The sequence below is a fragment of the Trichosurus vulpecula genome, chromosome 3 (genome assembly GCF_011100635.1).
Source record: "Trichosurus vulpecula isolate mTriVul1 chromosome 3, mTriVul1.pri, whole genome shotgun sequence".
NCBI lineage: Eukaryota > Metazoa > Chordata > Mammalia > Diprotodontia > Phalangeridae > Trichosurus > Trichosurus vulpecula.
The window spans coordinates 151,664,657-151,682,923 of record NC_050575.1 but is presented as its reverse complement, the minus strand read 5'-3'; the positions used below and the strand labels follow the sequence as shown (position 1 = coordinate 151,682,923).

The 18,267-nt window shown below is 33.9% G+C and overlaps 1 protein-coding gene across 1 annotated transcript in view; it reads left to right on the top strand.

Annotated features, from left to right (window-relative positions):
* The window catches only part of RPGRIP1L (RPGRIP1 like), a 145,787-nt gene that overhangs the window by 14,701 nt on the left and 112,819 nt on the right, over positions 1–18,267 (top strand). Inside the window, exons 6-9 of the mRNA XM_036750600.1 lie at positions 5,220–5,322; positions 8,081–8,224; positions 16,064–16,169; positions 17,776–17,922. Coding sequence (XP_036606495.1) covers positions 5,220–5,322; positions 8,081–8,224; positions 16,064–16,169; positions 17,776–17,922 — 500 coding nt within the window. The remainder of the gene's footprint in view (positions 1–5,219; positions 5,323–8,080; positions 8,225–16,063; positions 16,170–17,775; positions 17,923–18,267) is intronic.

Sequence of the window (18,267 nt, the reverse complement as noted above, 5' to 3'; positions counted from 1 at the left end):
TCCCTTAATGTAGAAACTGCTAGATCTTGTGTTATCCTGATTGTGTTTCCACAATACTCAGATTGTTTTTTTCTGGCTGCTTGCAGTATTTTCTCCTTGATCTAGGAGCTCTGGAATTTGGTGACAATATTCCTAGGAGTTTTCTTTTTGGGATCTTTTTCAGGAGGTGATTGGTGGATTCTTTCAATTTCTATTTTGCCCTCTGGCTCTAGAATATCAGGGCAGTTCTCCTTGATAATTTCTTGAAAGATGATATCTAGGCTCTTTTTTTGATCATGGCTTTCAGGTAGTCCAATAATTTTTAAATTATCTCTACTGCATCTGTTTTCCAGGTCAGTTGTTTATCCGATGAGATATTTCACATTGTCTTCCACTTTTTCATTCCTTTGGTTCTGTTTTATAATATCTTGATTTCTCATAAAGTCACTAGCTTCCACTGGCTCCAGTCTAAGTTTTGAGGTAATATTTTCTTCAGTGGTCTTTTGGACCTCCTTTTCCATTTGACTAATTCTGCCTTTCAAGGCATTCTTCTCCTCATTGGCTTTTTGGAGCTCTTTTGCCATTTGAGTTAGTCTATTTTTTAAAGTGTTATTTTCTTCAGTATTTTTTTGCTTCTCCTTTAGCAAGTCATTGACTTGTTTTTCATGGTTTTCTCGCATTCTTCTCATTTCTCTTCCCAATTTTTCCTCTACGTCTCTAACTTCCTTTTCCAAATCCTTTTTGAGCTCTTTGATGGCCTGAGACCAGTTCATGTTTTTCTTGGAGGCTTTTGATGTAGGCTTTTTGACTTTGTAGACTTCTTCTGGCTGTATGTTTTGGTCTTCTTTGTCACCAAAGAAAGATTCCAAAGTCTGAGTCTGAATCTGAGACTGTTTTCGCTGCCTGGCCATGTTCCCAGCCAACTACTTGACCCTGGAGTTTTTCATCGGGGTATGACTGCTTGTAGAGTAGAGAGTACTTTGTTCCTAGCTTGAGGGGGTGTGCTGTTGTTTTCAGAGCTATTTCTATACAGCAAGCTCTGCCACACCAGTGCTTCTCTTCCCCCAAGAACCACCAACCTGGACTGGACTCAGATCTTAAGCAGGCTCTGCACTCCTGATCTGATCCTCCACTTAATTCCTCCCACCAGGTGGGCCTGGGGCCAGAAGCAACTGCAGCTGTACCTCTGTAGCTGCACCACCCCCACTGCCCCCAGGGTGGTGGCCAAACTGTGAACTCCTTTCACTCTGTCTCTGCAGCTTTTCCCACTAACCTTCTCTGTTGTCTTTGGTGTTTGTGGGTTGAGAAGTCTGGTAACTGCCACAGCTCACTGATTCAGGGTGCTAGGGTGTGTTCCACCTGGCTCCTGGTCTGGTTGGTCCGCGTGCAGCCCACGCTGGGCTCTGCTGTGCTCCGCTCCCAACTCTATGCGCAATAGACCTTACCCAGCGACCATCCAGGCTGTCCTGGGCTGGAGCCCTGCTTCCCTCTGCTATTTAGTGGGTTCTGCAGTTCTAGAATTTTTCCAGAGCCATTTTTTATCGGTCTTTGGAGGGTCCTGGGGGAGAGCCCTAGGCAAGTCCCTGCTTTCCAGCCACCATCTTACATTGGGCTTATATTAGAATCAGTTAAATATGTGACATTACCCCATCCACTAGTTAGAGTAGAGATCAAAATTAATATCAACTTAGAAAAAAGGTGAGAGGATACTACTGTATATACCTCCATACTGACCTATTCAAAGGAAAGCTAAAAATTAAGAAAGGCAAGAAGAGATAGATATTGATGTTGACTATCACCATTTTATGCAAATATTAAACTGATATAAAACAGTTACCACAAGCAGGCGGCCCACAAGACCCAGATATCACCAGAAAAAGAAAACATTTGATTTCCTTGCCAAGTGGAAAGAGTTGGCATCCAAGTTTAGAATATAAACTCAACAAAATACAAATAAGTCTACAAAAAGCTTGTTGTGAGATCCAAATGAATTAACTATCACAGTGTTCATTCATAAATAAAACTATTAGGAAGACAACAGAGACACAGAGAAAAAAAGAAATTTTTCAGTGTTTCTATAACAATTTATTTTTATCATCACTGACAAAGGAACTACTGTAATACCTCGGTCTATGTACTATACAGAGAAGCAGAAGTGGCACTTGAGAAAACAAAGTTAGAAAAGTGTGACTAAAAGCAAGTACATGCTGATGCAGTCCATGAGAAGTGTAACATAATCTTGAAAACATTGCAGTTTCACTTTATAATTATCAAAAGGAGAGGAAGGTGCCAAAATCATGGAAAGAATATTTAATGATATTAATATTCCCAAAATATTATTGAGAAAGCTTCATTAATTGCTGACCAATATTCCTACTTTCTCATCTTTATAAAATCTTTAGAAGAATGATTTTCATGTATATTGAGGATATCGTTGATGAAAGTATGAAAAGAGGCAGGCTTTCTCAAGTAATTGTCTCTGGAAGAACATAACTTTTCAATCACTTAATTGACTGAGTTACAAGGACTCACTATGTTTATTGTTTGTGGATTACGCACGCGCGCCCACATGCGTGTGTGTGTGTGTGTGTGTGTGTGTGTGTGATTTTGACTTGGTAGAGCAAATTTTAGCCTAAAAGGCTCTCCTCCAACAAGTATGTTGCATATTATGGAATCCCAAGATTGCATAATGAATGCAACAACAGAAATAACTTCAGATTGATTCTGCTGATTAATGTGAAGCAAGAGATAAAGCATGAAAAGATATACTTGTCAAAAATCATCAGCATTATCATGGAGGAAGTCTTAAGGGCTAAACAATGAGGTAAGGTCTACCAGATGCTTCTTTTTGCAGATAATATTACACTCATTATATCAAACTCCAGAACAGTACAGGGCCACTGCAATGAAATTTATTGTTACTCGAAAGAAACAAACAAAAATCCGTTCAAGACAGAACTAAGTGGATGAAAAATGCCGGTTGTCTGAACTCTGATGCACAGTTGATTGACCAGTCTATCAGGTGTTAGAAAACAGATGATGAGTTCGACCCAGAACTGAATTAGAGATAGATAGTGGTTCCGATTGCTTTTGAGATGCTTTCAACAATCCTAGACCTTTCCCCAACACAAAGATCCACGTATTTTACATTTGCAAGTACTGAAATATATTCTCCAAGGAGTCAAAGTTGTGGGTAGTGGATGACACATGGCATGCCCTAGTGGAAAGTATCATATTGTCAATGATGACCTAAATACAAAAAGAACGATGAATATCTTTGAGGAACTGTTTGAACAAAAAAAGAAGTAGACCAATCACATGATGACAAGGAGATATTACATGAACACCTGAATGATCTGTTGCTACCTGTGAAATGAATAAGACTAGAGGAGAGGCCAGTATATTGATGGATCTTTTGTAAAGTACTTAAGGACACAAGTTCCACGAGATGGGCCTTCAAGGATGGGTTAGGATCTATGATGAAAGAGGAACTATGTCAGTGAAATCACAGATCCATTGAAATATTAAAGTATAATTAACTAATAGAACATTTTCCTAAATTTATGTATTTTAAGAATTCTTAACCTTTCAGGCAATTATTTCACTGTTGAGTATGTTAAATTCAGCCTTGTTCAGTAGAGTACAGGTGTCCATTTTTAAATGATTATTATAGTATCTACTCATAGCATAATTTGCTTAGAAAAAATTTGGAATTGTTGCTAAACTAATAATAATGGCAATCAATTGAGACTGATTCTTGGCATAGGAAACATATTTACTCTGTGGGTGAAATAGTTTTTATCATAATATATGAAGAAATTCTTTATACTTAGTATCTACTAAAAACAGGTGAAAGTTTCATAACTCTGAATCATATTGTAATTTGTGGAAAGATAAACTTTGCTAAAGCCATTCAACTTCATTGTAAGCTTACACAGCTCTAGTAGGCTTTTTGCTTAGTTCATTAATGAATGCTTGAGGATATCTTTCTTTTAAAAAGAATTTTATACAACAACTAACTTCTACTTTATATTTTTATCCATTTCAAATTTCGGAAGCAAAACTAAAACTAAAAGGTAAAGTATGCAAATAAAAGGGTAACTAATTTTATTTTATGATGGATTTCTAGAAAGTGATGTGTAAATTATTTTTTGGTTAACTGAATCATATTTTGCATGCAACAAGGGAGTTTTCTTTTGAAAAGAATTTTTATAAAGCAAATAACCATCCCTGATTTATCTTTAATGTAAATATGGACTTTCACAGGACTTTCACATGGGTTTGCTTAAAACAAGGTATATTTAAGAATTTATATTTATATTTCATTTAATATATATTTATAATATATTTATTTAAATATATATTTATATATATATTTATATATATTTTAAAATATATATAAAATGTATTTATATATATTTTAATAAAAATATTTATATTTTATATATATAAATATATATATATATTTAAATAGCAATAATGCTCCTATTAATTCAAGTATCTGTTCTCTGTACTCTGAGGGAAAAAAACCCTTCTTTTGTCTTAATTTGTTGTTGTTGAGTAGTTTCAATCATGTTCAACTCTTTGTGACCCCATTTGGAGTTTTCTTGGCAAAGATACTGGAGAAGTTTGTCATTTCCTTCTCCAGCTTATTTTACAGATGAGAAAATTGAGGTTTACGTGGCTGGCTCAGGGTAGTTAAAAGTTAGTTAGAAGTGTCTGAGGTCAAATTTGAACTCAGGTCTTCCCGACTTCCTGAGAGAGTCTGGCGCACTATCCACTGCACCATTTAGTTGCCCTTTGTCTTAATTACCCAGATTATTATTAACAAAAAAAATTGGAGATTTGTGTTTCCTTTTCCTTGATCCTTTACTTTGTTCTATGAAGATCTGTTTTGAAGAGTTGGTTGTCCATGCTTTTTTTTCTGATCTTACTCTGGGAATTCTAAATCTAATCTGAACCTAATGACTTCTAAGTAATTCAGTTTTTACAATAGAATTTGTTTATGATTTATATGATATATGCTCCTGTGTTTCATGCTATTTCAGCTGTTTGAGATATAACAATCCCTTTGGAGAAATATGGTGTCTGCTTCTGTATTCTGTATGACAAAAAACTTATTATTGATCCTTATTTAATTATAAATATCAATAATACAAACAAAAAGGCATACCTGCCTTTTCAGTGCTTGTATCTATTAAAACCACTTCAGTAAACTCAATTTTGTCATTTATTTTTAGGAACAAAATTACAAGATACAGAAAGAGCAGGAACTCCACAACCCTCAATTACAGGATTTAAACAACATCTACTCCAAGAAGCAAGGGAAGAAATAAAAGCTTTGTATGTACACTTCTCATTCATTGTGGATAAAAATTTTGTTACTTACTTTCTAAGAACCAGATTTTTTAAAAATTAAGTAAAATATTCCCATAACCAATTCTGTGGTAAATCAGAATAGATATACAACATATTCAATAAAATGAGAAAAACATCCAACTTCATTGACTGAAAGGTTTAGAGAGCAGGTACTTTTAGTATAATCCAGTCCCTTTTCCCCCTAAGGAACAGCATAAATCCCAATCATTTAGAATAGTATGAGCTTCAGAGTAAATATTCTCTTGCCAAAGACAATGTAGGTACTTTTTTTTTAGATCCCGAATAAATTAGCTCTTTTGGTGGTAAAGGAGCCATGACTCAGCAGCTTGGAATTAAATGGTACATATGGCTTTACCCTTTAGTTTTATAATATATTTCCAAGACATAATATTTCATATTTTTATTTCACAACTTTAATTCTACCACATTCATATCACTTTTTCCATTTTAAAAAAACCTTTCAAATTAACTGTCAATGGATCATAGTCAATGTCATTTTCTCATTGTCAAGCATTCTGGAGATTTACATTGGATGAATGTGGAATAAAGGGAAAAAATACCTCAGGATAAATAACATGCCTTCAGTACATATAATAGACCTCAAAAAATAATTTGACTCATTTGTAGACATATTTGTAGTGCTTTGCCTTCTACTAAAATAGCCTTTGACCATAAATATATAAAAATAATCAGTTGAAGTTAGAATCAAGTAGCATACAGTAGATATTTTGTTAACTAACCATAGATTATAACAAGAAGAGCTGTGTTTCACAATATTTCCATGAAGCTCAAGAAACAGGGATGGTCTAATCATAAAAGATAAGGAACTGTGGAGACATAAGGCCATCTATGGCCAATTCTCTGCTTCTTAATGTAGTGAACATGAAAGGGCCTAAGCTTATAGACTAGCTGAAGATAATCAGAATCCTGATTACATAGTAGGAGTTCAATAAATACTTCTTTAAGGAACTTAGCTGAAGAAAACCGGTTTGAAAGACTTGAGAAATCTGATTAATGTGATGACCAATCATGTCTCCAGAGGACTTATGATGAAGCGTATTACCCACCTTTTTACAGAAAGATGAATTCTAAGATACAGCAAAAAACATACATTTTTAGACAGGGCCATTACGTGTATTCATTTTGCTTGACCGTGCTTGCTACAAGGTTAGCAATAATGATACTGAAGGAAAAAAAAAAGAGAGCCATTGAAACTCTTTATTAATGCACAGAAGAGAACAGAAGGCCTTGGGAGTTGAACTAGATTACCTTTGAAGTCCTTTTCAACCCTAAACATATATAAAGATAATATATGTAAAGCACTTTGCAAATATTCAAGCACTATATAAATGTTAGCAATTATTACTATTACCTTATGGGATTCACAGAATGTAATTATAGCTTCAGAGCTTTAGAGCATTTATAGTCTAACAGACACTGCAACTAAGCAGAGCATTAGAAAGGGTGCTGGACCTGGAGTTAGTTAGATCTGAATTCAGATTGAGCCTCAGAAATGTATTACCTGTGTAATACTTGTCAAGTCATTTAACCTCTACTTGCCGAAGTCTCCTCATCAGCAAAGTGGGGGTGATAATAATAGCACCTACCCTCAAAGGGTTGTTGTAAAGATAAAATTAGATAATATTTATAAGCCCTCTCCAAACCTTAAAGTGCTATATAAATGATAGCTATAATTATTACATTCAAACACAAACATGACATATGCAAAGAATACTCTGCATTGACAAAAGTATGGTAATCAGTGATGACATTTAGAGAGAAGAAATTCAAAAGTATTACATGATATAGGAAACAAGTGGCAAAAGGCCTAAGAAAAGGTATGAATGGACCTGATAGATCAGAGCTCTGCTTCACCATGCAAAATGAAGTTAAGACAATCTGAGTTACTCTCTCTCTAGATAGTGGCCCCCTTGCAATGGCTTCGGGGGAAAACTTTAAAATTATTTAAAGAAGTATTTATTGAACTCCTCATATGTATTCAACATTCTAGTTATCTTCAGCTAGTCCAGGGCTGTCCAACCGTACGTTTTTATTGAAACAAGAGACAATATATTTTGATTTGCCATTTTAGTGAGAGCTGTACCATAGCTGGGCTTCCTTTACTAAAGCATTTATGTAAATTTCTATGCTTGAAGGCAGGCCTCATAAATTGCACTGCAGCAGCATGCCTGCAAGCCGCATTTTGGACAGCCCTGAGCTAGTCTATAAACTTTGGTCCCTTCATGTTTACTTTTGCTTCTAACACCTACATTTATATTTCAGATTGCTAGAAGCAGAGAATTGGGCACAGATGGCCCATGTCTCTACAGTCCCTTATCTTCTTTGATCTGTTTCTTGAGCTTCTTAGAAACATTGCAAAATCTAGCTTTCCTAGTTACAATCTATCATTAGATAACAAAATAATCATTTTATGCTACTTCATTCTTATTTTCTAATTCTAACTTCAACTGATTATTTTTATATATTTTATGAATTAAACCAGAATTCAGTCCCTTGATGAATATGATAAAATAAACGTATATCTTGTGAACATTTTCATCCTATTAGTGTTTCTTTTTAAGTATTGCATACCTGTGCATGAAAGCATTTGAATCAGACGATCTGTCTTTTCTTCCTTTCAACTTAAAGAATATCTTTAGCTTTGATTTTAAAATTTTTCTCCAAACAACAGTGTTTCATTAAGGATATTCCTGTGTTTTAGAGAAACTTTGGTTGAAACACAAAGAGACCAGATACTAGATCTGGAGCACACTGCAGAGGTACTGAAAACTCAGATGAGGAGAAAAGAAAATGAGCATGAGGCATCTCTTTTACAGCTTCGAGAGCAGCAAGCAACAGATCAAAGGTATCTAGAAAATACAAATGTCCACCTACAGCAGTCACAATCAGTGTATACTGCAGCATTATGCATTTTGTAATTTTTCCCTTCTACAAGTTCAGATTTTTATTTACATTCATAATTCATTTTGTTTATATTCATGATATTGATTGGTCTTAACTTTGAGCCTATTACTTCCCTACAATGGCCTATGGGTAGTGCTACCATTAACATGCTGTGTAACTTGCCATCTTCCTAGGGAAATTAAGGCATGAAAATGGAGAGTTATAGATTCACATCATAGGTTCATAGCATATTGAATTGAAAGGGATCTTTGAGATCATCCAGTATAGTCATATTTTGTAGAGGAGAAAACAAAAAGGTGAAGCAAATCCTCCAAAGTATCGCAGGCCATATGTGGCAGAACTGGGGCTAGAACTCATGTTACCTAACTCCCAGTCCTTTTTGGTTTCTAATGTGCCACCATAGATGACAGAGCCCAGCCAGATCCTCATGGTTTTCAGACATGACCTGGATGAAGATCCAGCAAAGAAGACAGGGAAGGAGTAGTCAGATAAAATAGAGCAAGATACACTTTGATACTACTATTTATATTGTGAGGATGAGATACAGACATATAAATGTAGATGTCACTTTAAAAAAAATTTTAAATACTAGAAGTCCTATTCAGAGAACTGAGAGAGCTATGTACTCAGCCATCACTTTAGCACACAGGTGTTTTTTGTTTTTTTTCCACCAAGCAGAAGACTAGATTAAAATGAAGCTAAAGAGTACGGGGACTTGTAAATTCCCTAAAGTCCTCTAAATGAGGTGGGCACTGAATTTATTTCTTGCCTCATAAACTTTATAAAGTTTTTAGTTCTATCTTTGTCAAAAATTAAAGATACCTATAATGAATGGTATGCCTACTTGAGATACAGTAGTGAAAACTAGAGACGTAACTTACTAGAAGTGACTTCAGGGTTTTTGCCCCATATGTTTACATGTATTTTGATATTTTATGGGTAACAGCAATTTTTTTAAACTAATGGAAAACTGTTGAAATAATGTTAGGGAGAATATAAAACTTGGTATAATTTACTGTAGAGAAATATCACAAAATAAAAAACATGTTTAAACTTCTTTTTTTATGGATGCATTATTTCAGATTTGAAATTCTAGAAGTCTGATCTGGATGTTAGATTCCATGTTCCAAACATGAACTTAATGTAGTTGTAATCTTCAGAGTAGTAGTGCCTGATATTTATGGCAGAAAGCCTTTTCAGAGAATATTACAGAAACCCTTCATAGTGTGTGTTTAATAGACCAGTTTGGTTTGGCATCAGCTTGACATAAACTTTTGGTTATTCAAAGCCTTTAATTGCTTTGAAGTAAGAGCCCAGTGCTGCTCCTTTTTATTAAAATCATGTTTTTTCCTGTTGTTGTGGCGTATTTGGGAAGACCAAGTTGTGATTTTTGCATATGTTCTACATAATGCCTCATTAGTTTAAAATCTTGTATCATTTACAAGTAGCCTGCATGTCTGTGTTGTTTTGAACAAAAATTCATATTAAAATTTAAACATATAAAAATGCACATTTTCTGCTTATTAAACTAGGAGACCTTAAACTAAATGTGAAACAGTTATGCGTGAACCCATGTATGTGAACACTAAAAATCAGGAATATTTTACCTTTTGTCGAATTGTCAAGTATGAGAATATTGTTCTCATCAAACATATAATTAATTGGATTAATACTAAAATGGTTTTTAAAAGAGATGCTAGCTTGTTCACTCTCTTGATTAAAAATTATATGTGGCATAATGTCTGACAAATGCTAACTTATAAAATTTTGACTACGAATTTACTCAGTTACCTTAGTGGAAAAAAATTATCTTAGACCTGAATAGAAGAGAATTACCTTCTGCATGTACAGGGAGTAAGGAAGGTTGTTTACCAAAACTCCCTTCATCCCCTTCTGTATTCACACCCTTACTCATGATATCAGATGTGACATGAGCTACTGACAAAGGACGTGGCTGTAGTCTGAGCTGCCTATGTATCTATCTAGCACAAGAAAGTTCACTTTGCTGCTTTTTTTACTTTAACTTTTTAAAAATCATCATAAGTGCTAACTTAAGCACTAAATCAGTGTTATTCATAGTTTAGGAACTAGCTTAGTGAAAAGTCAGAAAAATAAAAGTTTTGCTTTTTCTCTTTTGTTTTTGAAGTATTTCAATTAGTTAGGAATTTGCTAAGATCCCAGCTTTTGACACATTTTCACAGAGTTTGATATAAACCCTGAAAATCTCTCAAAATGAGCTGCAAGTCTTACTGTGAGCAAGAGGATATAGGCAAAGGTAAAACTTTGGAGTTTCTTAGATGAAGGAAACTTATTTAAATAAATAATTTCCATGTTCTCGACACAAGATTGGATGAAAGAAGAGAAGGTAGGATTTGTCTTTATTTATTTGATTTCCTTCTTTCTAAAACTGATAAAACTTTCCCTAACATCCTTTTTTTTCTTTTTTTTTTTGAGAGGGAAAGGCAGGGCAATCGGGGTTAAGTGACTTGCCCAAAGTCACACAGCTAGTAAATGTGTCAAGTGTCTGAGGCCAAATTTGGACTCAGGTCCTCCTGACTCCAGGGCTGGTGCTCTACTTACTGTGCCACCTAGCTTCCCCTCCAAACATCCTTAAGAAAATGTCTTTTATGTTATTTTGTGTGCATGTACATATAGAAGAGTCAAGAGAAAAAGCCTGCCTTTTCCCAAGTTGATAGTGAAAGCAACCAATTTTGTACCTATGTGTTTGCCAAAATACATTGCTTTCCCATGAGTCAGGAGGTGAGTGTTAAAGCATTACCCCTTCACGAAACTTCTAAGTCAAAGAAGGAACCTATTTCATCTGTAATAGGTGAAACCATTGCCTTTGCAAATGGACTTTCCCAGATTACATTAAGGGAAATTCATTAAAGCTAAGAGCAAACTTGGATAAGCTAGCCTGTGTATTGCTTTATATGCATTTATATGCAAAGATAGTACTCTTAACAGTGATGAGCAGATTTTTAAAACATTATGCACATATGAAAACAGACATTTGATCACTGACTACAGCCACTGATTTCAATGTAATTCAACAAGGATTTTTTTAAAATCAGTTAATTTATCCTAGACACTGTACCAAGTGCTAGGGATAAACTGTGTGATAGTCCTTACTGTCAAGAAGTTTGCGTTCTATTAGAGGAAAGCAACATGAACATAGATGAGTAAATACACATTTTGTTTTGGGTTTTTTTGAGAAAGGGAAAACTTCAACTGTATTTTTGGACTTATCAGTTGGCCTGATACAGTTATTTTTGAATGACTACTCTTTTTTATATCTAAATGTCAGGTTGTCCCCCTGCAGCAGCTATTTTCCATTAGCCTGCAGCCTTATGCATGTCCTTCATACATGTAATTCAGTGTGTCCTTAAAGCATCCTCTCCTAAATGGCATTGACTATGGCATTCATGTCTCAGTTTAGCAAATCCAGGTCTTCTAGACATTCAGTCCAACTACAACAGTGCATTCTTAAAGCATGTCTCACTGCAGGCCCTTTTTTCTTTCTTGGCATGTGAAAGAACAAAAAGTATTGCTTCTTAAGCTTCCATCTTGTAAACCAGGGCTGTCCAACCTTAGTTGAAACAATAGACACTATATTTTGATTTGCCATTTTAGTGAGAGCTCTGTGGTAGCTTGGCTTCCTTTACTAAAGCATTTATGTAAATTTCTATGCTTGTAGGCGGGCACATATATCGCACTGGGCCACAGGCGGCCCGCAGGCGGCATTTTGGACAGCCCTGTTGTAGACTATGTAATAAGGCTCACCTTTTTTGATTATTGTGGCAGCCAGTAGCAAAGCTACAATCTATAACCAAGTGTTTTTCAATGTTCCTAGTAGACATTACTTTTTAAGAATTTTTTAACGACTTTCAGATTATTGGAAACTTGGTATACAGGCTGTTAGTCCAGAACATTTTTTGGTATAAAATCTAATTTAATTCAGCTCATTTTGAATTTAGAACTGTGCAAACAACTTTTCTCATAGTTTTAGATACTTTTGGTACACTTCTTAATCATCAATGTCTGCCTTATGGAATAGAAAAGAAAGGAAAAACTACATTTTGCAAATAGATAATCCTTCACGTAACAATTGCTCATAGCATTTTCAAGTCATGTTGAAATAACGAAGAAATAAAACTTTGTAAAAAGATACCACACTCTTAATCTGTTTTAAAGAAATTTCTCCATGATTCATCTTTTTTAAATGTATCATTCTTTCCTTCTGAGCAATGCTCTAAATCTGTGTAATAGTCTCATCATATTTATTTTGGAGTGGGTCAGTGGGTTCTGCTATAGCTATTAACTAGAGTTCATATAACTTTAGTGATATACTAGTTCTACAGATATCATCTATAGCCTTATAGATTTATAAGACTAGAGTTGACCTAGAGTAAAGCTGACTATATTGATTTAAGTAAGTAGTCCCTTAAAACACTAGGCACTCACATACATTCACACATGGCACTGTAACTAGCTAGCTATTCCCAGCTCTCTGACACGTTGCCTTTTTATGACAACTCTTGTTTCATCTTTGTGTCTCCTAAGCCTGGTAGCTGAAACCTCCTATATTGTTCCTGTATTAAAATGTGAACTCCTTGAAGAGCAGAGACTGGCTTGCTTTTCCATTTGTATCCTTAGCGTTAAGCACAGAATTTAGTTAGCACTATAAAAATGCTAGTTCATTTATTCATTACACAGTGGAGAGGCAGTGTGGTTATAGAGGAGAGAGCACTAGAGTTAGAAAAGACAGCTGGATTCAAATCCCACCTCCAGCACTGAATTGTAGTGACCATGTTATTCTTACACTTATTTCCCTATCTTTCTGATGAAGATAATGCCTGTTCTTTAATATACCTTAATACCTTAAAATGTTAATGTCAAGCTTACATGAGATGTGTATGAAGCACTTTGTGAACCTTAAGGTGTTATATAAATGTTTGATGTTATTACATAGAGTAGACACTTAAATACTCATTTAATTGGATTTTCTCTTCTTTTTTTTCCTTTCAAGACCACCCTTCATGTTCACCAGATTTTAGTGCTATAAAAATCTTGGGTGTGGGGCATAAAGAATATGATACTCTGTGTGATTTTCCCCAGGCTTCAAATTCACTTAAATATGAGCCTATGTTATCACATTGATTTTAACTTTAAATATAGGGTGTCCCAAAAAGTCGCAGTGGGGTTTTAAATTAAGAGTTAAAATTGTACTAAGATTTTTGGTATACTCCATGTTTAATGTAATCAGTTTAATGCTGTCATCTAGAAAACCTTACAGTACAAATAAAGCCATATTTTTCATACTTTTATGTCAAAAGAATATGTGCATTCAGCAATTAAAACTACACTTCAAACTTATTTTCAAAACACCATTTTTTTTTCAAAACACCTCAGGCTTAGAAGGATTGAACATATTTTTCATTGTATTTGTCCCAAAGTAGCTGCATTAAATGCTCCTATCTTTTATTTCCAAGTGACATAGTTATTTCTAAACTATATTGTTTATATTATTTTCATCTAAGACAAATTCACCAAAAACAAGCATTAAATATCTACTATTGGCAGGGCACTATAGCTGAAGTACTAAAACTTTCTGAAATGTTGTACCTGTTTTCCCTATATTCAAAAAAAAATTAATTATAGTTAACAAGAACAGTCAATTCAGACCCAGTGGCCCTGGGTTCAAACCTCAGCAGCAACTCTTCCTAGCTAGATGGCCTTGAGGAAGCCACTTCACTTCTCTGAGAATCAGTTCCTCAACTGTAAGACTGGAATCAAAATTCTTACAGAATTATTGTGCAGATTGAATAAGATGGCATATGTGAAGTGCTTTGTACGCTGCAAAGTGCCTTTAAAATGTCAAGTTGTACTGATATTCCTGTGACTATAAAAATTAAATGTCACTGAAGGAGATGAGGTATATCGGAGCAAAAGGCAGCAAAGCAGAGTGGTGAGAATGCTGGACTTCAGTCCTGAAGACCCAGGTTTGAATTCTGCTTTCATTACTTCCTAGCCGAGTAACTAACTCTGAACAAGTTACTTAATGTCTCTGAGTTTCCATTTCCTCATCTTTCAAATACAGATAATTAAATGTACCTCACAAGGTTGTTGTGAGAATCAAATGATGTAGCATTTTTCAAACCTTAAAGTGTAATATAAATGTTAGCTTTTATTATACACAACTCCTAAGCAACATTTTTTAATTAGCAAAGATTATGTATCTCTGAATCTTATGGTTATGGAAATTTGGGGGCACATTAAAAAGTAAGAAAAAAATTAGAAAAACTGAAAATGTTAACAGATTGAATGTTACCTAGTTTGGATACTATATTTTTCTTAGTCAAGGGTTACCCATAAAAATGTTATTGTAGAGAGAGCAAACTTAGTAATTCTGCAAAACACAAAAATAGTATTTTGGTTTCTTTGTTTTCACAGAAATTTGTAAATTTTTGCTTTAGGCTTTATTGAAAGTTCTGGATCATACTACTATTGAACCTCACTCACTAACTGATGTTGTTTATCCATGATGTCAGATTTCATTAGGTGAAAAGGCAGAGTAGTTTGTTTAAAAATTGTGAAAATATTATTAAATGTATATTGTTGAGCTACTAAATAAAAAGTGTTAGACACTTAATATTGTGTTAAGTCTGTACCTTGGCCTAGATCTGAGATTCTTGGGCTTGTTTATCTTCTTTGTAAGGATAACTAACTGGCCAATGCCAAAATACAATGAACTTTCAAATATCAAAGAGGAAAATTAAGTATTTCAAGTCCTCAGCTGGTTTACAGATGTGTAAGCTTTGTAGTCTATTTTCTGGTTCCAGTATGGCATTGTGACAATTTTTCCAATATGTGTACAGTAGATAAATTTTATAAGAAAAATTATGCATTTCAGATGAAAAACTAATATTTCCATTTTAAAATATATTTTTGTTTAAAAATGTAGGCCAAAATTTAGTTACATATTTTCCCCAAATACGTTTAGCTATAAAACAAATTTAATTAGGTCACCGTTCCTGGTCCATATGTGTATGTGTCTTTTGAAAACAGGTATTCATTTAGATCTGTGATTAACCTTTACAAGATCTTCCTGTACAATTCTGTGTTTGCTTTAATCTCGGTAGGGAAAATACAAAATAGGATTGGAGCATATAGGGTTTCTATATACCCCATGGATGTTAAATGATCTCATACAGCTAACAGCACATCTGCAACTTATTTAGATGCCAGTCTTAGGGCATTATGAGTATAAAATCCTAGGTCACTTTTCTTGAATATTTAGGAAAGTTAAGGTTCCTAGAGGAAACCCCAATAAATGGTAATCCTGTGACACCCTCTGTTTGGGGTGGTGGTGAGGAGATGACTAGACTATATGGCAAAACAAGTTTTCATCTAGGGGGAAAAGTATTACAAGTCTCTTTTGTGTATTAAAATATTAGTGTTATAAACATCTCCATGCAAAACACTATGTGCATGCCTTCTTTTAATAACCTAAGGAATCATTTAAGTTCTAGAAAATTAATATTAAGAATAATTATTAGTTGAATTTTAATTGCTATCTATAATTGTATGTATAAAGAATATAGGGAGTTATACCAATGAAATCACAGGTCAAATCTCCCCCCAAAAGGGTGTATTATTATGGAAATAATGTCATAGTAAACCAACTTACAAGTATGTTAAAGTTATCTAAGAAGAAAATTTTTATTCTGTCATATATTTTACCTTGAGTTCCTCCCTTCCTCTTTTTTTAAATGTGAAGGTCAAACATTCGGGAAAATGTGGAACTGATCAAACTTAATAAGCAGCTTATGGAGAAAAGTAATGCCCTTACAATAATGGAAGGAAAATATATCCAACTTCAAGAGGTACTGTTATAATAGGAAGTATTGTGCTTTTATATGATAATGTATGAATAATATGGATTATCAAAATGACATTTATAAGTTGTGCCAGTTAGTTGTCCTCACACACACACAATATACACACACACAACTTAATAACCTTCAAACTAACTGCCTTTTATGGCTTGAGTTTCTATTACTTCACTGTTATGTTTGTTGTTTATAACCTAAAACCTAAATATGTAAAAAATTGTTATTCTAAGAGTAGGAAAATATAGAGTTCCTCTCTGTCGATATAATGAGTGGAAAAATAAAGAGATGTATCATAAGTCATATGAGACTTAACAGGATATTCATTTTAACTGGTTTTTATCTGAATTGCCTATGAATGCACAGAACATGTGTTTCTACCCAAAACCAATTCTAAACTTTCCTGATATATCTTGGATTTGCCTAAAATGTGGATAGTTCAATAGATATTTTAATTATACACCATTATCATCAGTGTTAATGCCTTAATTTCACCACACAGTTAACTAGTTGAGCATCCAGTTCTAGCGGTGTTTGTTTAAAGCAATACATTTCACCTGAAATGAAATTTAAAAATAAGAAATTAAGAAGGCCCTCACAAATTATGTAGCATTCATTTATCCTTTCATTGCTTAGTTTTCAATTTAGCACCCTTGCCAAGTGTATTATTAAGTACTCATAGTAAGTACTCACTATACATCCCCCATCATACTATATATATATATATATATATATCTTTTGATAAATGTTAAAGCATAGGGACACTGGAAGGATTTGTGCCATTAACAAAGTAAGGTTGCTTAAAAGACATTAAGTGAAAAAGATAGTGTTTTTAAAATTGTGCCAAGAGTAAAAGTAATTGACCTAAAACAAGGAGCTCAGCTGCTATGTTCTTTTCAAAATGATATCTGCCTTAATATTGAAGTTCTACTGGAAAATTAAAGGTGTTTTTCAGTAACAAGTGAGACATTATAGAGATTGACTTAGTCAGTTTAGGATATGCCCATTCATTTTAGTCAACATTTATATTTCTTTCAAAAGTATGTGATATTTAACTATTCTAGAATACATTTAAAGCTTCATGATAAATGGACCATTTTTAAATTATATTATTTCCATATATTCCATGGTGAATTGAAATTATGTTTGAATCAAATGTTCAACATCTAAGACTGGTTTTATTGATGTGATAGCAAATCTTTTCAGTTAAAATATCTATGGTCAACCACTTATTTTTGTTCATTAATGCAACATTTTTAAACATCATGTTTAACCTTAGGGAAAAAAAATTAATTTCCAAAGCCAGTGTATTTATTGGTCACTTTCATCAAGAATAAAGCATAAGCATATAAAAGCTAGAGAAGAATACTTTTCACTACATTAAACCTATGTTAACATTACCTGACAATTAATTACTTCTTCAAGACCAGTCATAGGTCAAGAGTGTCTCCTGTTGACTGAATAGTGAATAAGCATTATACATGTTAGTAGTAAACTACTTAGTTTGAACTTAAAGAGTAGAATTATTAAAAGACTATTGATAGTTTAATCAAAACTTAATTTGCCAATAATTTTAAAAGATTTTGTTTTCTCTTTTTAGAAGCAAAGACATCTTAAAGCCAGCCATGATGCCTTATTGGCAAATGGGGATGAACTCAACCTACAGCTCAAAGAACATCGTTTAAAGTGCTTCAGTCTTGAAAAACAACTACAATCTAAGAGCTTCGTTGAAAAAAAAATAGGGGAGGTAAGCACCAAGAGATGTTGTCAACATATTTACTAAAAAAAATTTGTCAGTAATTCTTTTGAGAAGAAATAAGGAAAAGGAACAGAGATGCTATGATAAATGCACAAATCCGATAGCACTTTACAGTTTACAGAGTACTTTGCTCTCAACAAATCCATGAGGTACAGATAAAAAAACTGAGATTTGAAGAAGTTAAACGACTTTCTTATAGTCATATCCTTAGTAGGAATCAGAGCAAGGACTAAAATTCAACACTTCTATTTTTTTTTGAGGAGGGAAGGCAGAGCAGTTGGGGTTAAGTGACTTGCCCAAGGTCATACATGTGTCACGTGTCTGAGGCCGGAT